Source organism: Zeus faber (assembly GCF_960531495.2).
Source record: "Zeus faber genome assembly, chromosome: 2".
Lineage (NCBI taxonomy): Eukaryota > Metazoa > Chordata > Actinopteri > Zeiformes > Zeidae > Zeus > Zeus faber.
In genome coordinates this window covers 31,048,896-31,074,577 of record NC_137189.1, presented here as the reverse complement: position 1 = coordinate 31,074,577, position 25,682 = coordinate 31,048,896, and the positions used below count along the sequence as shown (strand labels likewise).

Genomic DNA, 25,682 nt, shown 5'->3' with positions numbered 1-25,682 from the left:
GTATTTGTCATGTTTGTGCTTCAGTACTGTGCAAACAAAATATACAGTTTTATTAAATGTGTTTAAAATGTACAGAAACAGTAAATGGGCCAAGCATTTTGAATCAAAGAGCATCTAAATATTCCTAGAATTATTCAATTTCTTCGAAAGGTCCTGATTTTAGATACACACAAAAAAAACCCATAAAAACATTGCAGCATTTAAACTACAAAAGGTTATAGCAATAATATATGTTTTACTGGTTCACACGAGAAGCCTTTACTGTCTGGATGGGGGTGTTGTAATTCCTCTCGCCAGTAGGTTGCGCTATATATGTGTGTGTGTGTGTGTGTGTGTGTGTGTGTGTGTACATCTCTCTCTCCCCCCTATTGTATGAGCACAACAGTAAATACTATCTTTTCTAGATACTTGCTGGTATTTCTAAGCCACATATTAAGCTTTAATATGTGAAATAAGAAAGAAATTCCCATTTGGAAAAGATTATGTTTCTATTTTAACTTTGTAAATCCGAAACAAAATCAGAGTGATCATAAGAAAAAGTATTATTTGACAGAAATATGTTAAACATAGAAAAATAGCAAAACATCTGTTGGATATCCTGGATTTTTGTCACCCATTCCGTTCAAAAGTCTGCGTTAAAAAGTCCCTTGGTCAAATCCAGCGACGTCCAAAAAACCTCATTGAAATCCAATGCATCACGAATGAGAACAATGAATCCAAAACACCCACGTTTCGTTACAAAAAAAATTGTTTCCAGCCATATTTACTACTTTCTAACTAGTGAAGACGCCACTCTTCTTTTTTTCGATTGCCATTCCAATGCAGTCCTTAAAGATTCTATCGAGGATTCAAGTTTTTGTTTTGTTTGTGCTCAAAAGACAGAAAAACCAAGTCACACAATCAAAAAAACAGACAATCATAATATGGATGCGTTTTTGAGAGAACCGGTCATCAATGGTGGTCAATATCCAAGAGCTCCTCCTGTAAGTTTCAACCTGTAAAGTGCTTTCCAGTCTTTCATTATTATTTTGAGTTTGTTAAAATCACTAAATAACCCTGCTGCTATCTGGAAAATGTCTTAGCTACAAACATTGAAATTGGGGGAAATTGTCAGAAACGGCTCTGATGACACCTTTTCCGACGCGGCCCTGACTGCGTTTACATGTTACAATTTAGACAACATTAACTTATCTGCGAGGATTATTATCACACACCTTCCATGTTATCGTGCATGTTCCACACTCAGGGTGAGGCCGGAATGTGTAAAGGTGATAGAGGTGCAAAGCAATTTTCAACAACTATCACTAAATATTGTGAAATGTCAAATACATTTATCACAGAATGTATCAAGAAGTACTTTTGCATGAGAATTGTCGGCAAAAACAGACTATTGGAAAGTTCGCCAGTTTAGTGTTTCAGTAGAAAGTCCATATCTAGTACCCACCGACTGGGTCCACACCCCTGAGAACCATTAACCCATTCGAGACGCAAATGTTGGGAGGGCAGTATTAGTTTTCTCCACCAGGGGGCAGTGATGGCGCTGTAAACATCCTGAGGACTCCCAAACATTAAGTTACTGCAGCGGGGTCTGTCCATGTCCATTTTCAGTACTGTGAAAAAGCAACACCGTCTGCTGAGCTGGAGAGATACTTGGTTATTTTGTACTAAGTTTCTTCTGGGGTCTGTATACCAAGTGTCATTGCTAGCTTATGGAACCACGTTAAGTGGCGTTGCCAACTTGCGGTCGGCCTGTTACGTGGATTGCTAGCTCGCGACCCCTTGATTTTTGAGGACGGAGTAGACGTTGTCTACTTTGCTCAGCCTCTCGAAGAATGGGATGAGATCCAGCAGCTCGGTGTCGGACATGTCGTCAAACCACGAGGCCACGGGCACCTGGACACATGCACACAAACAGAAGAGTGAAGAAGTCTACAGTATTCAACATGTGGAATTGCAGCCGCCTCATTGCCAGCAGGGACCCCTTAGCGGCATACGTACGGCGTTGTGGGGGTGGAAGACGTAGGAGGCCGGAGAGTTGTCGAGGATGAGGAGCCTGTTGAGGTCTCGGCCCAGTCGCCCCAGGTCCTTGACATAGTTCCCCCGGTGGAAGACGCACGACTCCCGAAAGAGGCGGCAGCGGAACGCGCCCCACTTGTCCAGAAGGTCTGACACAGGGTCTGCATACTGGGAGAATCACGGCAACCAGTAAGCAAGCGGAAAGGACTGCGTAAGTCAATGGTCAAAGTCTGATCTCGGGGAAGTTTGATGCAAAAGACCATGGCAACACACCTTTGGCCTTTATTCTATGCGGGGGAATTTGTGCGTTCCATTAAATCAAGGGATCGGTTCTCATCAGGGCAGGGACCTCTCTGTGACTCGCAAGCCCAGGGTTGGACATACTTAGATATCGTTGAATGGGATAGTACTGATACAGAATACAATGAAACAGGTGCTTTGCCACCAAGGTACAGGAGCCAAAGGAGGAACCCTTCAGACCTGGAACCTTCTGAAACAGAAGAAGGTTTCTTTGTCGGTTCCCATTCCCCTGGAAAACGCCACCTTGTTATTCGGGACTTTTTTTGGGAACCAGGAACTGACCGTGAACAACCTAGCACCTATCCTAGTACAAGCACAATCCTTGTTTGGGATCCAAGTTCCTGCTGTGGGAAAAGTCAGTCGAAGTTCCTAAGCACCGGAAGCTAAATTCCTGGTTCCAGAAATGGTTCCTGCCGTGGAAGGAACCAAAGTTTGGCCGCCATGGTTCTCAGGTGTCTCGATGCAAGGTCCGTCTCTTACCTTGGCTAAACTGGCTGTGAAAAGAACGCATTCGAAAAGTTCTCCCATCCGCTTGAGGAATTCGTCCACGTGGGGCCTCTTCAGCACGTACACCTGGAAGCACCGCATTAGCAGGGAAATTTAGAGGAACTGTTCAGGGAAATTAAAGGGAAAGGCAAAGCAACCAACCCTGATCCCATCCCAAGTCCGTTTGCTAGCAAAAAAATATACGGTGCATTAATTTGAGTCACGCAGCTCGGAAGAACTACTACAGCTTGTCCAGCTGGGAACTAACTTACTTAATCAATTACCAAAATTGATCAAATCCACCAGACATAAAGCATTCCTTCTCTCAAAGTTGACAAGTTGGATACTTGTCAAACAGCAACAAATGTAAAACAAACATTTAGAACCACCATGAAAAAAGACAAGACAGTAAATGCAAAAACTGTCTCAACAACTAAATAAGCCATTACAGAATAAATAAATACACAATACAAATGAGTAACCAAACAAAATTCTTCTCAAACTGGGAGACTTTATTATCCTTGACAAATTGATCAAGAATCTTATCACATGGCTAAAGAAAACACACTTTTGAACTCATCTTCCGGTCACCAGCGGTGTCTGTGTACGAGGGCTGCGTTCCTGAGCCAAGTCACCCGGTATAGGCTCTGCTTGTCTGGACAAACCTATCCTGGATTACTTGAATCAGGCTCCGAGCCAGAAGGCACCACTCGTTCTCGAACACCCATCTGCGAAGAGCCGCTTCAACAGCAGCAGGAGTGAGTGCTGGGCAGTTAAAACCGAGCCTAACCGACTGAATGAAAACCTTACCTGGTGTACTGTTCCATCTATTTCCACGGGAATGATGAAGTCTGCGTTGTTCACCGGCTGTAGATGTAGACAATAATCAAAAATAATCAAAAATCAAAACAAACAACCAATCCTAAAAACGAAAGGGTTTGTTCTTTTTCAAAAGGTGGCTCCCCCGAAAAAAAAGGGCTGAAAACACTGTTCTACATGGACCACAGATGCATAATAAAAATAAGTCACCCTCAGAGTTTCCATTAGAAAAATTGGTGCCGGTCCACATGTCCTGGAAGATTTCAATGTCCCAGGCAAATGGGAAAAATTCCATCCCTCTCAAAAATGATCGGTGTTTATTGAGCTTAAAAACAATTGATAGGCAGGCTATATAAAGAATGACATAATCAAGGCATGTAGATTTATAATATATTTTATTTAAAAGTAGGCTACTTTTGCTTAGACATTATATTCCAAATAAAATAAGTCCCGTCGATAGACTGATGTGTATAACGCTATTTTAAAAATGAATAAATAAATATTATGGGAGCCTTCATTTAATGGGGTGACACAAAGAATTTGTGTGCCTACATATTCTCAGATAAAACAAAACGGAATAAAACTATTTATAAAGAACAAGATATTACATGTAGGCCTATCTGGCTCATAAAATTGTAATTACAGCATGTTGCTGCGGACTTAAAATCAAATTATTTCCCTTTTCTAAGATAAAATACAGTAGAATAAAAGCTCTGAAAATAAACTAAAAATGACATGTAGGCCAGTTGTAATGTAAGTAAGAAGTGAACAAGATGTAACAAGTGTAGCTGCATTCATTGACATTTAACTTAATAATAAAATTTAGATCAAATCAAAATAAATATGACAAGTCGGCCTCAATCTCAATAAATAATCCCGTTTGTGGCGTTGCCCGTCTTCACTGAAACATCTTGTCGACATATCTTACACAATGGTTATTAACCGTCTGCTTTGGGTCGGAACTCATATCCAAAAAACCCTGCCAAACTATCGATGTAAGCAGCCCTGTTGTCAACGATACCCAAGACCTCAGATATCATCATACATCATATAAGATACAGTATTATCTTTCTCCTTCTCCTCCGAGTTGCTCATTCTGGACGCTGCCGCCCTGTCTCCACCGCCGGTGTGTTTACAAGTGTAACCTGTGTTTACAAGTGTACCCACGAGGGAGGGGGCCAGGCTTCTTTCTATGTCGACAAACCTATATAACAGTTATTATTGTCTTATCGTCCAGCAGTACTTCAAATTGTGCTTAAAGGCAATTATTTTTACCAGACATTATGACTGGAGAGATTTAAATATGTCGGACTTCAACAGGTTTTCCCGGTGAAAAAGCGGCAATTACCGGATGACATGAACTCTGGTCACCCTATCATTAAACAATATGTATAGAAATAGAAAGAAAAGTGTGTAGACAGGGAACCTTGAAGGAACTGTGGACCAAGGTCTCATCCAGGTCGATCACCACACAGATCTTTCCGGCATCTTTCGACTTCGCAGGAGGCAGCAGCGGCTTAACCTGGTTGGTTGTAAAACAAAAACAAAAAAAAAAACGATTACAGCAAACCCCAACCTATGGGCCGAATGGGCAAAGCACGTAGATTTTATTGAAAAAATAAGTAAAAAAGTTATTAATTACAAAAACGCTAAATCACTGATAGATAGGAACTTATTTCAGGCCGTACAAAGTCCAAGACAGACCACGATCGACGTGCACCTGTACATTTTTGAACTTGAGGTGATAATCAAAATGGATAGTTGGCTAGCATCAGGCACACTGAAAAGGAAAGAAGCCACTGGTACATCATCCACAAGCCAAGTCCGCGGGACAATCCCGCCTCTCAAACAAAACAAAAAGGTTGGGAGAAGGTATAGCGCTGAATATTCATCATTGGGATTTTTTTGGACGGGCACAGTAGACGAGCCGTGACCACTGTGCGTGGTGTGTTCCGAAAATGTATCAAACGAAGCTCTGAAGCCATGTAAGCTGCACCGTCACCTCGAGACAAAACACCAACAGTGGATGTCCAAGCCGCTTGAATCTGTCAATAATAAATTCAAGGAGTATCAGGGCAAGAAGAAAGTCATCCAAACCTCACTTATGGGCACTGAGAACGCAAAGGCAGTGGAAGCATCCTATCGGGTAGCCCGGCTCATAGCAGAGCCTGGTAAGCCGCATACAACCGGGCAGAATTCAATTCTTCCCGCCACAAAAGAGATAGTGGGAGGGATGTTGGGAGAGAAGGCGCGCAAGCCAATCAACCTCATCTCATTGTCTGATGACTCAGTCAGACGCAGGATTGACGAGATGGCAGAGAGTGTGTCAGAACAGCTGATAACGACCGTACAAGAGTGTTGTTTTTATGCCCTCATACTGGATGATTTGACAGACACCACAAATCTGTCAAACCTGTTTGCCTATGTAAGGTATGAAAACAATGGCAAGATAAAAGAAGAGTTTCTGTTTTGCAAATCTTTACCGATGCGTCTAACTGCTGAGGCCATTTTTGACATTCTGAAAACGTGTTTACAGTTTAAAACGGAATTGATTGGTCCAAATGCGTGAGAGTGAGCGCTGATGGGACCCGTGTGGAGTCATCACCTGGGTGAAAGCTGTGGCTCCACTCGTAGCATCTGTCCACTGCTCTATGCACAGAGCAGCGCTGGCTGTAAAGAAAACGCTGTAGATCTAAAGACTGTCCGAGATGAGGCTGTCAGAGGAGTCAACTTCATCACAAGCGGCCCACTGCAATCACGTTTACTTTCGGTTTTATGTGACGAGATGGGCAGTGACCATAAGCAGCTTCTGTTACACACCGAAGTCCGGTGGCTTCTCAAGGGGGAAGGTACTGGTGCAACTTTTTGAATTGCGTGATGAGGTGAGGGTGTTTTTTCTCGACACAAAGTTTGAGCTCACACATTGCTTCAGTGATTTTGAGTGGGTGGCTAAATTGGGATACCTGGCCGCAATTTTCAGCCACTTAAATGGACTCAACCTCAGTCTCCAAGCAAAAGCAGTGACCATGTTCAATGTCCAGAATAAAATAGAAGCCACCATAAGAAAAATGGATGTGTGGGCCAGGCGAGTTGACCGGTCAAACTTTGACTCGTTTGAGAATCTCCACCAAGCTGCGCAAATACAGCGCAGTGCAGCCGGATCGAAAACCCCCTTTATCTATCATACTGTTGTATACTGTGCTGTATTATCCCAAACACTACCTCACACTATTCACATTCACATGCCACTTTAATTCACATGCCACTTTAAATGCACATATCTGTATATACATAGGCATATTCCTTCTACCTATTCCATTTTATTTCAATTTATTTTTTATTGTATTTTATTCTATATATTTTTTATCTTATTCTATAAGTATTCCACTTACTGTATTACGTTTTAGGAGTCAGTTATTCGGTCTATTAGAAAGGAATTTTCTACTTTTTATTTTATTTTATTTTTGTACTTTTTCCTAGGACTTATTGTGTGCTATCACCGGGTGCGTTGCATTACATTTCACTGCATATATGTATGGAAGTATGTATATGTATGTGACAAATAAAAATCTTGAATCTTGAATCTTGAATCTTGAATCTTTACCAGCCACATTGACGAGACCCTCACAGGCCTGAGTGCAAAAGAGAAGAGAATCTTGTGGATCCCTCCTGCGACAGCGAATTGAAACAGAAGTTCCTGACAAACTTTTGGCTTCATATTGCTTCTGAGCGTCCCGATCTGTCCAACAGAGGTGCGCGATTTTTGGATGCCTTTCCCGACGACGAGTATCTCTGTGAGACTGGCTTTTCGGCGCTTGTGGCATTGAAAACAAAATACAGGAATAAACTGAATGTTGATCCAGATCTTCACCTGAGACTGTCGTCCCTTAAGCCAGACATCAACCCTTTGGTGTCTGCCATGCCTACATCAGCCTTCTCATTAGGTGAGTTCATATTAATGTGCTCCTGTAATTGTTAGTTTTACGTTACGTGAAAGTTCCATAGATATAAGGCTATTTTGAACCCACCTCTTTTTTTGTTTTACCACTACTGCACTGTATGTATGAGAATGCATATGCTTGTTTTGCTCTGAGAACACACTGTTCCTGTCATGAATCCTCACTGTGATCGAGTATTCTTTTGCCTACTCATTTAGCGTCTAGTTTTGCCTTTAGCCTTGTCAGAAACTCTCCTGTCGTTTCAGATCCGGCCAATCCCCTTTTCTACAACACCACCTAGGTTCCCCACTCTTCTCCTCACCTGCAGCTCATTTGCTCATCAGGCACTCAGTACTTAGATTGGTCTCATTCATCTATTCAGTCATCATCATCTATCATCTTCTGTGCCAGACTGTCTTTGCTTAGGCTGAGCTTTCCAGCGTGCCGTCCAGTGATCTCGCTAATACAGTGGTCCCTCGGCTTACGGCTGTAATTCGTTCTATAAGAACGGTCGTATGTTAAAACAGTCGTATGTTGAAGCAATTTTTCCCATATAAATTATGAAATCGTGAAAGGTGAAAATAAACAAAATACACAGCACAAACACAGTAAATATGAAAAAAATATCGATAAGCCACGTGCTACGTGCACAGACGATGTAGGTCGCCCGCTGACTGACTGCTGACTGGCCGCCGACGCGCCAACTGCAAATTTCCACGGTCGTATCTTGGAGCAGTCGGTTCGCAAGTCGATACAAATTTCGCGACTATTGCTACTCGTATCTTGGATTAGTCGTAAGTAGATGCAGTCGTAAGTCGAGGTACCACTGTACCTTGTTGATTCCCCGGTTTTTGACCCTCTGCCTGTCTTACAGATTCTGATTCTCTGCCTGCTCCTTGCCTGACGTGTTTACCCTCGCTGACGGATATCCTGGCTTTCCTGACCCTGGTCTGTTTGTTCTAATAAACCCCTGCTTTGTGAACCTTCACCTGATCTCCTGCGTTGTGCTCTTGGGTTCACCTCTGGTCTGAGTCAGTGAGTCCTAGTTCCCGTATTACTTTTGGTTGGATGTGGGCTGTGAACACTTAGAGATTTTCAAGGGCCGCAAATCCAAAAAGGTTGGGAACCACTGCTCTATTACAATATTTACATAACTTTTTTTAAATCTTTGCACATGATAAGCTCATAGTCACGACTTTAGTACACTACTATAAAAAACAACTACTGACAACCTTACAGGTGGTTTCACTAAGCACTGGATGCAGAGAGAAGAATCTCCTGTCAGACAGAGTATGAGTACTCATGATCGATTTTATATCATTATATTGTCATAACCATTTTTACACATTAAAACACTCAACTTTTTCTAAAGATACACAGTATACAAATGTACATAAACGTGTACATTTTCCTATTTTACAGTGTGAATTCGCATTTGAAAAATAAAACCATTCAATAAAAACAGCTCAATTAAATTCTGCGAAGTTAGGGGGTTTAGCTTTAGGCGTCACCTTGGCGACCGTCCCGTTCTCCTCCACCAGCAGGGGGGCGTTGTTGTTGACGGGCGGTGGCTCCGGCGGCTCCTTGCGGAGGCAGCATAGCAGGCTGGAGAACAGGCCTCCACCCCGGGGCTTCTGGGAGGACGACGAGGGCCTTGACCCTGGACATGGAGGAGAAGAGTCTGTTTTCAACCCAGGCCTTATTAAAACGTTAGTTAGCACAACTTCACTGAACGCTTCACTATTTAGAAACTTCCCACTCTGCTGCAGCTTCTCACTGTGCTTAAATGCCACTGTCCAATGGGGCAAACGTTTAGGGCTTAAAAAAACCCCCGAAAACATTCAATCTTCTTTACCAAAACAGGAAGTTCACAATATAGTCACACCTGCATTGGTGTGGTTCTTTGAACGACTTTTGAATAACATTAATATAACATTATCTTTAAAACTACTCTTTGCAGTTGCTGCAGTACATCCAAAGTGTAGCGTTGGCTGCAGCAGGTTGCCAGTAGGAAGCGATGCAACTCCCTGTTTTAGTCTCTCATATGATAAAGACAAAATGGAAGCCCCACATTTTATTCGGTTTTTCCAGGGTTTCATTTACTCTTTTAGCCTTCCTCCAGCCAGCTCTTTTGTCTACATCTGTGCTAACATAATGTGACAAGAAACAGGACACAACTGTCCATCTAACTTACTTCATTAAGACTGGTTTTACGAAGCGCTGATCTAAAAACGAATAGCTAAGCGAAAAAAAACAAACTTCTTTACTCAACAAACAAACAAAAACGGCACAAGGTTTCACAAGAGAAAGACGATCAGAAACAAAGAGTGGGAGTAGAATGAGAAATGTACAGTATGTACACTAGGGCTGTCAACATTGGCCAACAATCACTTTTGAATGTTCATTCCATATCTATTACAGTTTTAAAATGTGTGTGTAGGGAAGGGGGGTGGTCATGCACAGCTTCGATCAAAGCGCTCTTTTCTCCAGACAAAGCCAATAAAAACTCTAGATGTATTTCATTTACTCGGTTTCCTGCTGCTGCTCCGCTGCGGAGCAGATCGCAGAACGCTTCTGAAAAGAAATCCCGGCCGCGTTCTCATGGGCCGGTTACAAATTCACCGCGGCCCAGCACGGTCCGTGGCCCCGTGGTTGGGAATCTCTGCACTTGAGGACATTCCAACTCTGTCGGTAATGGTCCGGCGGCTTGGGACCGTGTACCTCAGCTCAAGCTTGCGGATAAAACCTTCAAATCTAGACCATCCAGAGATGAGATGTTAATTGGCTGCATATCTTTGCAGATAAAACGGGTCAATTTATCTGTAACCCAAGACACAGACGACGGAGCGTGACGGACAAATCTGATTCACTTTGCGCACAAAGTTCAAGTTCAAGTTCAAGTTCTAGAGATGATTTGTCACATCCCCGGCTCCTCCTGGTAGTGTGCTGATGTAATCTTGAGCAAGACACTTAACCCCCTAGCTGCTCTACTAGTAATATGTTATTAAGGAATGAAAAGCATGATGTATGCAAAAATTGCAATTTATTATTATTGCTACCATGTTTTTATTTCCATTGCAACCACAAATGTATTATGTATTATTATGCACAAATGATGTACTAATGTATATGGGTAGATGGGAGGCGTAGAACCTGAACTTTCTTGGAGAGGTTGATGTGTCTAATGGGAAATTCAGTTTGGAATACTGGAGACAATGTCTCAGACAATATTTTTTGAAATACTGAGAATTATTTTATTTTATTTTAAATAGCACTTTAAAGATTCGCAACCAGTCATTAAAGAGCTGCATGGGGGTCACGAGGCGCAGGTTGGGTATCACTGGGTTAGATAATGTAACATTAAAAAAAACAAAAACTTGTTTATTTTATAATTGCAGCCTTTGCGATTCGAAATTTGCCTTCTATTACATTGCGATGTTGGTTTGAATTCAATTAATCATTTAGCCCTCGCTTTCAAACAAGTTTTGTTTCTCCTGGAGGCAACATAAGCAAATAAATTATAAAGTCATCCAAGGAAAACCCCTTTGAGGTGAATTAGGTCAATTTCACTTCCTGCTTTGGGAAGCACATTCCCACTAGTGTGTCAAAGGGAGTAAAAGTACACACAGCGACTTTGAACAAACTGAAGACAGGACAATTATTCGGTTTAGGAAGTGACTTGCTCAATATTCTTGAAAAGGCTGTATTTTATGTATTCCCAAATATCATTATTACTATATAAATATTTTCAAAATGTTGAAGTAATTCCTTAGTTTAGTTGATATTGGTTGCGGCTTATATTGCCTTTTGTTTTTCTATTTCTCAGGGATGAAAAAACATCTACCTATCCATCCATTCATCTATCTGTAACAAAACCTAGCGGACGGGACAAACAAAGTACTCCATTCATACCCATGTTAATCATCCATTAGTTGACTATGTATAATGTAATTTTAACAATCAATACGGCAAATTGGAAAACAAGGCCTAAATTGCAATTCTTAAATGGCAGACTTTCTTTCTTCTTTTTTTCTATATGCCAAAGGGTGTGAGGTTAGATACAATTCCACAGTTATGTGAAAATTTTGTTACAACCTCATTGGAACACATTGGTTACAGTAGGTTGCCAACTTCCTGTTTCTAGTCCCTTGCGTTAGTGCAGATACAACCAAAATAGCTGATCTGCAGATGTGCAAAAAAAGTCAATAAAACTGTGAAAAACCTTAGAAAATGATTGGTTGTGACCTTTTCTGTTATAAGAAATAAAGACTGACTATGTTAGATATTACTTTGCTTAAACATTTGCCCCATCGGACTGCATTTAAGCCGAGTGAGAAGCCGCAAATGTTCAAAGGAACCAACCTGGTTGGAATTAAAGAATCTTTCTGATTCACAGCAGTGGATCAGATGAGAGATCACCATGAGGTTGTGCTGTAAACAGTTATAGGTGATGGGAACAAACATTGAAAAATTAAGAACTTATCCGTCAAAGATGTTCATTGGCGGACACAAATATTTATTATGCAACAGAAATTACATCACTGACTCATTTATTACGAGTCTGTTGTTGTGCCACCTCAGTGCCAGAGTCAGTGTCATCAAATATCGGATTGTTTTTTTTTTTGTTTTAAGAAAATAATCCTACGATTTACCGCTTTAACAACTCTCTGGGCGACCAACACAATGGTGTATGATATCATAATGTGAAAACTGGAAAGCAAGAATTATTTTCAAGTCAGCTATGTAAAAAGATATATTTAGGGGTATACAGAGCAACTTTGTCTTTGGTGTGGAAAAACAAAAAACAAAACACATAACACTTTAAATTCTAAAAACAACCACTTCTATAGGTTTGTATGGAAATTACCTATGTATTGACAAGGATCTATGTACGTGTATCGGAGTCATGATTTGTTTTATTTCACATACCAGAGAAATGTCATACACAGCCACCCATCTGCATCCATATTATTTGGAACATAATTATATTGTTGTTGTTGTATCGATGTATGCAACGTGTTCTTGGTTCCCTCTTGGAAAAAGATTTTAGTTATAAAGTATAGAATTATCAACATATAAAAAGCTTGGCAGCTATGTTTAGTGCCGGTGGCAAAATAGATTTTGTAATTTATCATCTTTTAAGTTGTGTCGTCATGAAATCAGGATATCCGGTGCCATAATGTGATGCACGATTTTATTATATAATAAAAGTAGTTAAATACAATTTGTTTGGCCTGATCGTTGCATTCTTGCCAGGGAAGGCGGACCTGCTGCCACCAAGAATCTAAACAAGACGTCGAGTAGCACATGCGTAATGTAAATAGATGGAATACATTTTTTTTTTTAATACAAAAGTGCCAGCTAAATGATTTTTTTCAACAGCTAGCTTTATTCATTATATATAGGTGTATTATTAGAATTGTTATTATTGTTATTATTATTATTTCAACACTGTTAGGTTTATTCCATTAGTTATTGTATGTGGCCGATTTGTTTCCATTTTATTTTTTGCATCATTTTATAAAAATGTTTTTCTGTTATTTTCTTTTGTTATATTTGTTGTTTACCATTAGGTTTAGTGTATTTGTGTGTGTGTGTGTGTGTGTGTGTACAGTGAACGGTTTTTCACAATTTTTTTTGTGTTTTTATTCCATTGCTCTATTATTTTGGCCTGTTGTGAATCTATCTATCCACCTACTTTCCCTTCAACATCTCTCACAACCAACAGTCCTGATATTGACAATGGAGATAATAAACATTTGCACAACTACCTGTGTGAATTGTTGAAAACATTGGTTTATTGATCTTTATTTTATTTTATTTTTTTTATTTTATTTGATATCCATCTTTCCCCCCTCAAAATGTTTCCCTACATTTTTAGGCTGATTGTGCATTGCCGCGTTTGAGTTATGTTTCGGTTTATTGCCCATTACCATTCTTTCTGTGTTTCACAACTATTACTTTACTATTATTGCCCGTTGTTTTGGTGTGAGCTGCTGTAACTTCATTCTTGGATCAATCAATCCACGTCCCTCGGGGAATCAATAAAGAATATAGAACAGTATCTATCTATATATATATATATATATATAGAGAGAGAGAGAGAGAGATGCACAACAGACTGGTAGAATTGGCCCGGCCTTTGACTTGTACAGTGAGGGGCGGGAGGGAAGTAAACACGGTGCGTTAGTGGATTCTTCCAAACCTTCTACCCTCTTCGGTGCTACACGTCTCTCCGTGATCTCTTCTTACCACCATCTGCTATTGTGACTATCGCGATCGTTATTGTAATAACAGTTCGTATAGTTATTTGCGGGTTTTCGTAGCTGGCAGGTGACGTGACAGGGCTTCCCGCTCGACCCCGACCCAGCCTGGAGAAAGTTTCGACGCGCGCCAAAAAAAAAAAAAAAGTTTCCCCCCCCCCCCCCCCCCCCCGGGGACCCCACTCACCCCTGTCCCGGTCCCGGAGCGACTTCCCAGCCTCTTCATCCCGACTGACCTGCGTTATCACCGAGGACGCGTCGTCCATCGCGTCCGCCGCGCTTTCCCTTTCCCTTGGGACGCTGGCTTTCGTCAAGTCGGCTGTGTGATCCGCGCGTCAAACATCACGCCAGCCCCCGCCGCCGCCGCCACCACCCACCCACCCTTCCAAAAAAAAAAAAAAAAAAAAAAAAAAAGTGCGATTTCCCGGTTAAAAAACCCCACAACGCGTCGGGCGGATCGATCCCACGTTGGTCGCCGCTAAAAAGCGCACCTGGTAAGCCATGGGCGGGGAGGTGTTCATCGACTTTGGAAAGTGTTCCCCCAACTTCGGCGCGACACGGAGTTCCACTCCGTCTCCCAGTTCCACCGCGCACACAAACATGGAAGTCGGCGGTTTCGAGGCACCCCTGGGCTCCGCTTAAAGCGCCGCTGGGAAGCCGGTGGCTTCGGCGCCGCTGCGCTTCCCCGGGGGCTACGCGTTGCGCGACGCTCCCTTGACCGTTGCGCCCCCCGCCCCGAACCCAAAGCGGCTCCGCTGGTCTGTGGTTGAGTTCTAAAAAAAACCCCCAAAAAATAATAAAAATAATAATAATAATAACAATGGGAAGAAATCCTACGAACCACCCATCGGTGCTGATGTTTGAGTGGAAGTTTTCTTTGTGTGTGTGTGTGTGTGTGTGTGTCTTAAGTATATCAATTCACCTTTCGAGCTCAGAAACTTTTCACATTTTGGGGGAAACACAACAAACAAACAAACAAACAAACAAACAAACAAACAAACTGCTCGGGTTGCGTATGGAGTAGATTCCGTTGCAGAACGACGCGCGTTTTTCCCTCCCCAACGCCCCGACGGAGCCGCAGGAAACGTCCGCAACAGCTCGGAACAAGTTTTTCCAGGAGAACGCCCAGTGTTGGGTGCCTTGAAACTGCCCTACCACAGGGAGCGTCGCAAAAGTGCGACCCACCGTTGTCGTGATGACGATGACGGTTGATGATGATGATGATCTTGACGATGATGATGATTATTATTATTATTATTATTCTTCTCATGCGGCAAAGCTGCAATGCTGAATGGAAGGCGGCCTTGTGCAATGTATCAATAGTTTATTACGATCCCATAAAAACATTGTCCACATATAAACACCGCAAATTGGTACACTTACAAATGTTCAACCGTTCAAATTCATACAAAAATGTAACACTGTGATAGAGCGATGCACAGGACATTCTAGTACTACGAGGACTGTAGGTCTGTAGACACATCTATTGTCTTTTCAAGTATGTATGTATATATGTATGTATGTATTCACGTGTAGTATGTATGTACATGTGTATTTACCTATAAATGTAATGTCATTCTGTTTTGAATCATTGTTGTTATGTATGTTTGCGTCTATGAATTCATGTTTGCCGCAAGTTACGATTGTGATTACGGTTCTGCTGTTTCGGCTACGGTGTCGTACAATCCGATCTACTGTAAATGAGTAGCGACGACAGAACACATACAGGTTAAGTCGTCTGCACATCCATTTGAGGCACCGACCGGGCGATGGCGCTCGGTGCGACCGGACCCACCAACGTGTAAGTAACGCTAGAAACACCAAGTAACACGTCATCTACGCCACCGACCGACTTCCGTGCGGTTGTATTACGGTAAACTTCAAGTTTAACCACAGACACAACAAGTTATACCACAAACCGCTAGGTCACTCTAAAATATTTAGGTATTATTTACTGCGTGATTTCCATGGACACTGATCAAGTAGAGAAGACGATACTTGATTTGTTTTTTTGTGGGGGGGGGGGGGGGGTTTCGGTGCCTTGTTGGGATAACATGGAAATGCAAAGATCAAAACCGCTCAGGCGCCCACACACATGCAAATAAATTAACAAGGGAAAACGTAAACAACCTGAAGAGAAGAAAAAGAAGAAAAAAAAATATTTTTGGTTTCTGGCTTTTAAAATGTGTTAAGTAAATGCAAAATATATTATAGCAGCTTAAATCATTGTACATTCACATGAGTAGGTAACGACAAGATTTAATCACATAAGAATGCTGCACTCCACGTGTTCCATGCTGATTGTGCAAAGTGGACAAAAACACATGTTTATCTGAAGGTCTGAATTGAAGTTTTCCGTCTTAGGAATCACAATCTAGGAAATAAAACGCAATGTGCCTGGGGCAGGGAGGCAGGGAGGGAGGGGAGGAAATGCAGAAAAAAACAAACAAACGTGCAATCACTGAGGGACATTCCCCATCAACGTCCCGTGTCCTTTTCGGAGAGTCGCTGTTTCCAAGATCGCGTTTGGAAATGCACCATATTTGAGCCGTCTGTATTGGAGACGTCTTCTGGTCTACTCTGAGAATTCGACCAATTGTACTGACATCGCAAGACTTCAGGGGTTTCGATGATCAGGCCACCGATTGACCTTTACCTCACCTTATCGACTGTCAAAGGTAGCCAGGGATCTGGAGGACTTTCAGGGTAGGACAGTGCACGAGAGGCCCACTGTGGTCCTCGCCTTCTTAGAGGTTCCACTCTTACTTGAGATTTGCTGTTTTTTTGTTTTTTTTGGGCAGGAATTAGATTGCCATGGTGGTGCTGGTTTCTTCTAAAGCCCGACACGATAAGCACATCACGCGCTTGGTTGCGATTGACGGCACGAGGCAAGGGTCAAAAGAGGCATTCTGCTGTGGGATACGAGAAGCATCCGGCTGGTCGACGTCATTTAGAGGAATCATAAGTCCAGAAGCTCGTCGATTCTGGCGAACTCAGCGTTTTGGAGAAGGCGCGGCGCAGGAAACAGCTCTTGATATCCAGCACCGCGGCCCTCTGCACAAGGGACCTATCACTCAAAGTGATGGTTTTTTTTTCACTTTGGGCCCTGCGTGGAGGAGCCCTTGTAGCTGCGCAGGAGGACCCGGTGCTTGGTGGCGCTCTCCGTGCGACAGTGTTGCTGCTCCACCAGAAACTCTTTGAGTCGTCCGGTGGTGAAGGTGAGCGTCTGCCTCCGGAGCTTCATCAGGTACGAGTCCTGCAGCCAGGCATGGGTGAAGCAGTCCTTCGTGGTGGGACGAGCCCTGCGCGCACACGCACACGCACACGCACACACACACACACACACACACACACACACACACACACACACACACATTTTGCAATCAGCATCGGAAGGAAGGAAGATCATTCGATTCCTCTATATGCTGACGATGACGTACTGTATATTTTGTGATAGAAGCGATTCAGTGCTGTCTTTAATCAAATGTATAGAAACATACAGGGAAGGCTAAATGAATGTAAGCAATAGAGGAGCCTCTGCAGAAACCATGGACATCAAACTTTACGTGGCCTAATTAGGGGATAAAGCATCTCGGTATAAGCTTACCCAGCAGCCTTGACAACCCATACAAAATGTATTACCCAACATCCACTGATATGACACCATGAAAGGGTATGACTATGCCTCCCTGGTACAGCCAATGATTAAATGTACAAAAGATTCTTGAGGATCTCCTTGACTTGCGATAGATGGGGCTGATACCCACTAGTAGCAAGACCTTTTGTGGCAGTGAGAGCCGACGGTAAAAACCGTGAAAATTCCCGGTCCCAACATCCATTTCCCGGACACGATCTGCATTTAAAAGTTCAGTCCTCTTTGTATCTCGCCGGTTTGCGAAAACAAAAAGACGAAGGATGCGGTTTGTTTGACATCACGGCGTAGGAACTCACCAAGGATAGCTGCTCAGCATCTTTTTGAGAAAGGCAGAGGCACTTTGGGACACATTCGGGTACAGTTTGCTCGGGTCGAACTTTGCCATTTGGATTTTGGATTGTGTTTGCAGAGGGTCTTTATCTTGGAATGGCAGCCATCCACTGAGCCTGTTCATGGGAACACACAACATGAGGTGTTGATTAAGTGATCGAACAGCGCTGTGAGTAATCGGTTCCTTGATGCAGAACGTCAATTCATCATTCGGAAATCAATGTGGCGCTCGATGTCAAATTAAACGTCCAACAACTTCCTACAATACATATCCTACAGCTTCAGTTGTTTATCAAGACAGGCTTTGCGATTTGGTTCCCATCATTTACAACCGCCGGTAGCACAACCTCGCCGAACGCTTTACTGTTAAGAAACTTACCACTCTGCTGCAGCCTCTCACCGTGTTTAAACCGGTATAGACAGGCTTAGACAGTATATCCAAAGCGTACTGTTGGCTTAACTAGGTTTCCAGGAGGACGCAACGCAACTTCCTGTTTCTCGTCTCTTACGTTAGCGCAACTGTAGCCAAAAATGTATGTATGTGTTTTTTTAAGGCTTAAACATTTGCTTGAAAAATGGAGGACCTATCCTGCAACACCGGGATCAGGTTTGAGTTTTGGTCTCAGCTGGATCCATAAATCTATAAACTCACATGATGTGGATGAGAATGCCCAGCATCCATATGTCGGCGGGAGGGCCCACCACGTCTCCCTTCACCATCTCCGGAGCTTGGATTGCACAAACAAATTAGACGTCAATGTTGTCAACCCACTGGTGCACAACCATGAGTATGGATACTTAAAACATAATACTAATCTGAGCTATTTTTTTCTATACCCACAACCAGCTGTTTTTGTTTCTTTTTTCCTTTCTTCTCAACCTCTACCTTATTGGTAATATAATTGGTCTGTGCATGTGTCTTGCAGCAGATCAAATTCCCAAATTGGATGAAAAAAACAATAGAGAGCAGATTTGATCGAATCTAGTGTAATTTAATAAATGTCAATATAATCCAATTTAATCTATTGAAATCTGTTCGGCTGTGTTCCCATCTCATCCAATCAAACATTATTATATCCAATCCACTCTACTCCACGGTCATCGTATCTGCTACAATCTTGTCTACTCCAAAACAATCCAATCCATGATAATACAATCAAGTCCAATCTAACATGATTTAATCTGATATATGTTCAAATCCAGTGGAGTCTAATTTAGCCCAATCTAATGTATTATATTCTATTTTAATCTAATCCCATTTTAAATAACATTGATAATGAGTTCTTTGTAATTCTAATATAATCCCATTCAATCCATTCTAATCTAGTTCTGTCTTCCTATCTCATCTAATCTGATTATATCCAAATCACTCCACTCGATTGTAGTTTCATCTAATATAATCTCATGTAGTTCATCTAATTTAATCCACACTAATCCAATCTAACATTATTTAATTATATATACTGTATGTTCCAATCCAATGTAGTCTAATAAAGCCTGATCTCATGTACTCAATGCTATTATACTATAATCTATTCCAAACAAAACACATTTTTGCAATTTTTATATAATCCAGTTGAATCCATTCTAAACTAGGCTGCCGTGTTCACAACTCATCTAATCTAATTATAGCCAATCCACTCTACTCTAGTTGATTTTATATAATTTCATCTACTTCATCTAGTCGAATCTAATCCAATCCAAACCACGCTAATCCGACCGAATATTATTTTATCTGATATACTGTATGTTCCAATCCATTGCAGTATAATCTAGCCCTGATCTAATCTCTTGTATTGTATTGTATATTTTTGTAGTTTAATCTAATCCACACTCATCTAATCAAATCCAATCCAATCTAACACAATCTAATCTAATCTAATCCCCACTCACCCAGGTACTCCAGTGCTCCTGCTGTTTCGGCGGCGTAGGGCTTCAGATTGAGGGGGTTGAAGATCTGAGCGCTTCCAAAGTCGACAATCTTGATGACGCTGAGGTGGGTCACCATGACGTTGTCCGGCCGGAGGTCCAGGTGGAGGACGCGGCGGCCGTGGAGGTACTCCACCCCCTGGAGGAGCTGGACCAGGAAGCCCACCACGTCATCCTCAGAGTAACGGAACCTAGAAACAAACAGATATAGGGTAATAGCATATAAAATGAGTAACAAGAATGAATATACATTTTTCACTTCAATTCATGTGATTTTTTAATTTTTTTATTTACTATAGATAAAGACTTCAAATTCTATAACCGGGGAACTCTGAGAGTTAATTCCCATTCTAAATATGAAGTGAAATTTCCACTACTTTGCACAAATTCCAAAGATGTGCAACAAAATAGGCAATCATTGACTTATTGACTTTTTACTCAATGTAAAGGAGATAAATGGGCCTGTGTGTGTGTGTGTGTGTGTGTGTGTGTGTGTGTTTGTGTGTGTGCGCGTGTGTGTGTTTATATATATATATATATATATATATATATATATATATATATATATATATATATATATATATCTCAGTTCTCTTGCCACACAAGTAGCTTTTCCTGACACAGAGACAGGCGATGATGTTGAAGACAACCCATTTTATTGAAGTGCCCGTTGGTCATTGATTGCTCTGATGGGCAACGGGTGCACAGCCACCCTGATCCCAGGCCCATTTAACTAGACCCAAGACAGGTGTGGCTGCTTAAATCACCCCCGCCCCCCAACCAAGCAGAGAGAGAAAAAAAAGAAAAAAATACAATACAATTCCTGGACTCTGACACAGGTTCCCATACCTCAACATAATAAACGCCCAGACTCTGAGACAGGGTTCCCATACCTTAACATTATAAAAGACCGGACTCTGAAACAGGGATGCCATACCTAACATAATAAAAGACTGCCCATACCTAACATAATTAAAGCCCGGTCTGAAACAGGGTTCCAAAAGCAACAAAAACAGTTCCCTTTCCAGGAGACCCAGAACCCCAGAACAGAACGGTCTATGAGCAAAATAGGGCATCCTCTTCCAGAGTGTGGGGCCTTGGACTGCTGTGCTGGCTGGTGGAGGTGTAGTGGGCTTGGCTTGGGTGAGCTTGGCTGTTGCGGGGGATGCTTTGAGGGGTGGCCTGGCTGCTGATGTTCCAGTAGTGGCTGCTTGGAGGAGTAACCAGCTGCATGCTGTTACCCTTGGTGACTACTTCGCCCCCTGTCCTCTGCTGGCCATCATGCTGACTGCTGCTGCTGCCAGTTAGGAAAGGGCTGGTGCTGGTACTGGCAGAGAATGTGTCGGAACAGCTGATTTTTATGCCCTCATACTGGATGAATCGACAGACATCACAAATCTGTCAAACCTGCTTGCCTATGTAAGGTATGAAAGCAATGGAGAGATAAAAGAAGACTTCCTGTTTTGCAAATCTTTACCCACGAGTTCCACTGCTGAGGCCATTTTTGACATTCTGAACGCTTTCATAGTTTCAAACAGGATTAGTATGGTACAGCAGAAAACACAGAGCAGCGCTGGCTGTAAAGAAAATGGCTGCAGATCAGAAGACTGTTCTTGATGAGCCTGTCAGAGGAGTCAACTTCATCAAAAGCCTCCCACTGCAATCACGTTTATTTTCCGTTTTATGTGACGGGATGGGCAGTGACCATAAGCAGCTCACCGACGTCCGGTGGCTCTCAAAGGGGAAGGTACTGATGCGACTTTTTGAATTGCGTGATGAGGTGAGGGTGTATTTTCTCGACACAACGTTTGAGCTCACACATCGCTTCAGTGATTTTGAGTGGGTGGCTGAATTGGGAAACATGGCCGACATTATCAGCCACTTAAATGGACTCAACCTCAGTCTCCAAGAAGCGACCATCAGAAAAATGGATATGTGGGCCGGACATGTCAAAGAGCAGCTGCGTGGTTTGAGGACGAAGCTGCGCGAATACTTCCCCATCCCAGATGCGCAGTGCAGCTGGATCGAAAACCCCTTCGTCAGCCACAGTGGGCAGGCCTGAGCGCAAAAGAGAAGGACAATCTTGTGGATCCCTCCTACGACAGCGAATTTGAAACTGGCTTTCTCACAGAAGTACTTGACAAACTTTTTGGCTTCATGTTGATTCCGAGCGTCCCGATCTGTCCAACAGAGCTGTGCGATTTCTGATGCCTTTCCCGGCGACGTTTCTCTGTGAGACTGGCCTTTTCGGCGTTTGTGGCATTAAAGACGAAATACAGGAATAAGCTGAATGTTGATCCAGATCTTCACCTGAGACTGTCGTCCCTTAAGCCAGACATCAAGCATTTGGTGTCTGCCATGCAACATCAGCCTTCTCATTAGGTGAGTTCATATTAATGTGCTCCTGTTATTGTTGGTTTTATCAGCGCTGGCGCGAGTCGTTAGGCTACATTCAAAACACTGCGCCCTTCAGACAGCGCTTACTACATACCGTTACGAAGGTTACGCAAAAGTTCCATAGATATAAGGTTATTTTTAACCCGCCTCTGTTTTTGTTTTACTACTACTGCACTGTTTGTATGAGAATGCGTGTGATTGTTAAAATATATGTCCTCTGAGAACAGACTGTTTGGCTCCCGTATTACTTGTGGTCGGATGTGGGCCGCAAACACTTTTGAGATTTCCAAGTGGGCTGCTGTCCGAAAAGGTTGGGAACCGCTGAACTAGACTCAAGACAGGTGTGGCTGCTTAAATCACACCACAATATATTATATATAATTATATGTTTTTTTGAACAGTAATGTTTTAACATTTTTATTTTAGGTAATCTTCACCCATTGGTATATATCAATTTTCACTGCAACATTAAACATTTAAATATTTTACCTTATATTATTTGTTTTTTATAAACGTACAACGATCACCAAGTCAACACCTAGAACTCTTTGTCATGTTCCTCAAACCATTCCTGAACATTTTTTGCAGTGTGGCAGGGGGCATTATGCTGCTGAGAGACCACTGCCATCAGGGAATACCGTTGCCTTGAAGGGGTGTTCTTGGTTTGCAACAATGTTTAGGTAGGTGGTACGCGTCAAAGTAACATCCACATGAATGCCAGGACCCAAGGTTTCCAAGCAGAACATTGCCCAGAGCATCACACTGCCTCCGCCGGCTTGCCTTCTTCCCATAGTGTATACTGGTGCCATCCCTTCCTCAGGTAAACGACGCACATGCATCCAGATATCCCCATGGAAGAGAACGTGATTCATCAGACCAGGCCACCTTCCATTGCTCCATTGTCCAGTTCTGACGCTCACGTCTCATTGTAGGCGCTTTCAGTGGTGGACTAGGGTCAGCATGGGCACTCTCAAGGGTCGGCGTCTACGCAGCCTCATTCACAGCAAGCTGTGATGCACTGTATATTCTGACACCTTTCTATCATAGCCTGCACTTACTTTTTACTTTTTACTTCTTCTGCGGGATGGGACCAGGCGGGCTAGCATTCCATACCCACCCGCATCAATGAGCCATAGGCGCCCATGACCCTGTCGCCAGTTCACCGGTTGTCCTCCTTGGACCACTTTTGGTAGGGACTAACTAGGGTTGGCGTGGTTATCGGTTGTTAGCGGTGTTACACAGTGTTCGGCGTACACCGATTACATTACTTGCTTTTTGCTTTTATTTCTAGAAATAAAACCCATTTTGTTTGTTTAAATGGGCTGCATATTAGCAGAGGCGTTAATCAAATAAAGACAACTCTAATTTGTAAAATACTAAGCGTGTTATCAATACTTAGTCGGACGCAGCAAAAGTGAAAGTGAAAGTGTCTGCTTGTGCGTGCACAGCAGAGTCGCAGCACATTGTGCTTATCATGGGAGTAGAGGAGAGAAGTCTATAGGAGACCTTAGATCAGGTATAGACCGGGACCTGTCTCCCTCCATCTGTAATCAGGACACTCAGCGCGCATCCCCCCTGTTGTATAATGTCCGGTGTTACTGGTAACACCAGTGTTATCATGAGTTTATTAACCGGTGGGAACATCTCCTCACCGTGGCATCCCTAGTACTAACCACTGCATACTGGGAACACCCCACAAGACCTGCCATTTTGGAGATGCTCTGACCCAGGCCCTCACAATGTGGCCCTTGTCAAAGTCGCTCAGATGCTTACACTTGCTCATTTTTTCCTGCTTCCAACACATCAACTACAAGAACTTACTGTTCACTTGCTGCCGAATACATCCCACCCCTTGACAGGTGCCATTGGTACGGGATGAGCAATACTATTCACATCACCTGTCAGTGGTTTAAATGTTGTGGCTGATCGGTGTATTCTTCCCATGTTAACGCCCTTTGAACTGAATTAAACGGAATCAAATTTGGAGCTAGTTAGCATGCAGCGCTACCTGTCTACCAGGCTGTGCAGCAGCTCCTTGCCAGTGCAGTACTCCGCCACCAGCACCAGGTAGCGGGGCGTGACGTAGGCCTCGTGCAGTGCCATCACCCTCTCACTGCGCAGTGACTTGAGGAGCTCGTATTCCTTAAGCACCGCCGCCTTGCTCTCCGGGCTGTACGGGATGATCTTGGCCATGAACACCTTCCCCGTGGAGTTTTCACGGCACTCTCGGACGACGCCGAATCGACCCCTGGACCAAAAAAGAAGGAAGAGGGAGGAAGACGAAGATGAAGCCTTCGTCACAAACCCCTGATGGTTATATGGTATATTTACATTTACATTTATCAGACGCTTTTATCCAAAGCGACTTACAATTGTTCAAACACCGACGGACGCAGCCATCAGGAGCAATTAGGGGTTAAGTGTCTTGCTCAAGGACACTACAGCTTGCTAGCAGGAGGAGCCTGGGATCGAACCAGCAACCTTTAGATCACTAGACCACCAGCTCTACCTCCTGAGCTACCACCCCCATGGTATATGGTATATGTTTTATGGAACTATATGGTAATATACAGCACTGTAGTTTTCATGTAAAAAAGACCCTCTAATATTTACAGCATTATATAGTGAGAAGTTTGAGGTCATATCTTCATTATATATCATTATAATTGCTCCTGATGGCTGCGTCCGTCGGTGTTTGAATAATTGTCGCTTTGGATAAAAGCGTCTGCTAAATGACTAAATGTAAATGTAATGTAATATAATATATACTAGTGCATACCAGGTCAAAATTTAAGACTTCCTAAGACATTTGAATGGCACAGTTTAACAGAATGCTTCAAAATGTACCCTATTTATACTTTCAGTTGCTGCTATACCTTATTGCTTTTTATTTTTCGTTTTCATAATTATATGTATCAGAGCCTCCCAGCCTAAGAATTTCACATGAGTTGAACCAGAATGAATAAACATAAAAAAAAAAAAAAGCACATCGCAGAGCTCGTTCGTTGGTGAAGGGGATCGCGTGGTGCAGGAGCTGAAACCCCAAAGACCAGATCACGAGATGGACCCTGACGCTCACTGAACAAAATTCTATTTTATTTTCTCGTTTTGGCCAGCGAGCTTTGTGTTTATTCCTTTAATAAAAACCCAGCCCTGTCAGAACCTCACTGCCCAAAAGCCTCCGCCTCCCTCCCTGAACCCGTATCTGGCGGTAGAGTACTCCACAATACAGTATATACAACAGAATATATCACCCAACCCCATATTTGGGAAAATGACAAGAACATAACATTTTGATATAATGTCTATTTAATGTAAAAAAAATAAACATCTCAAGGCTTTGCCCTTTGTGAGCCACATCTTTCTTGTGAGCCTCTACAGGTACAGTACCATGACGCTTCACATCGTATTCCCCTCCATGCAAAACTGAAAAACAACTCCGGCAAATTTAGCAAAAAGCTCTCTGAGAATCGCCTTCCACCCGCTCCGCCCGGTTATAAGTCATTTCCCAGTCTTAGTAGTAGCTACATTTCCTTTTCTTTCAGGGAG

General features: G+C 42.7%; 2 protein-coding genes across 3 annotated transcripts in view; both read right to left on the bottom strand.

Annotated features, from left to right (window-relative positions):
• Positions 1–24: 24 nt before the first annotated feature.
• On the bottom strand, positions 25–14,158 carry LOC307248122 (carboxy-terminal domain RNA polymerase II polypeptide A small phosphatase 1-like). The gene is made up of 7 exons (XM_080024379.1): positions 14,010–14,158; positions 9,071–9,219; positions 5,048–5,143; positions 3,613–3,669; positions 2,797–2,889; positions 1,999–2,184; positions 25–1,893 (listed from the first exon to the last, which is right to left on the bottom strand). Exons 1-7 carry the CDS (start codon positions 14,086–14,088, stop codon positions 1,765–1,767), a joined length of 789 nt encoding a protein of 262 aa, XP_079880505.1. The 5' UTR covers positions 14,089–14,158; the 3' UTR covers positions 25–1,764.
• Positions 14,159–15,137: 979 nt separating this feature from the next.
• Positions 15,138–25,682, bottom strand: part of spega (striated muscle enriched protein kinase a) — an 81,729-nt gene continuing 71,184 nt past the window's right edge. For both annotated transcript variants that reach the window (XM_080024374.1, XM_080024375.1), the window contains 5 exons: positions 24,142–24,381; positions 19,701–19,927; positions 18,460–18,535; positions 17,774–17,923; positions 15,138–17,124 (listed from right to left, as the gene is read on the bottom strand). In XM_080024374.1, the coding sequence (XP_079880500.1) occupies positions 16,917–17,124; positions 17,774–17,923; positions 18,460–18,535; positions 19,701–19,927; positions 24,142–24,381 (901 nt within the window). In that variant the 3' untranslated portion in view covers positions 15,138–16,916. The remainder of the gene's footprint in view (positions 17,125–17,773; positions 17,924–18,459; positions 18,536–19,700; positions 19,928–24,141; positions 24,382–25,682) is intronic.

What these genes read in the sequence shown, in the direction of transcription:
- LOC307248122 (XM_080024379.1), bottom strand. Translation starts at nt 14,088, where the DNA reads ATGGACGACGCGTCCTCGGTGATAACGCAGGTCAGTCGGGATGAAGAG. An exon ending in GCTCCGGGACCGGGACAGGG is followed by an intron (nt 9,220 to 14,009) that starts GTGAGTGGGGTC and finishes CTCCATGTCCAG; the next exon opens with GGTCAAGGCCCTCGTCGTCC. An exon ending in TCTTCCACCCCCACAACGCC is followed by an intron (nt 1,894 to 1,998) that starts GTACGTATGCCG and finishes GCATGTGTCCAG; the next exon opens with GTGCCCGTGGCCTCGTGGTT.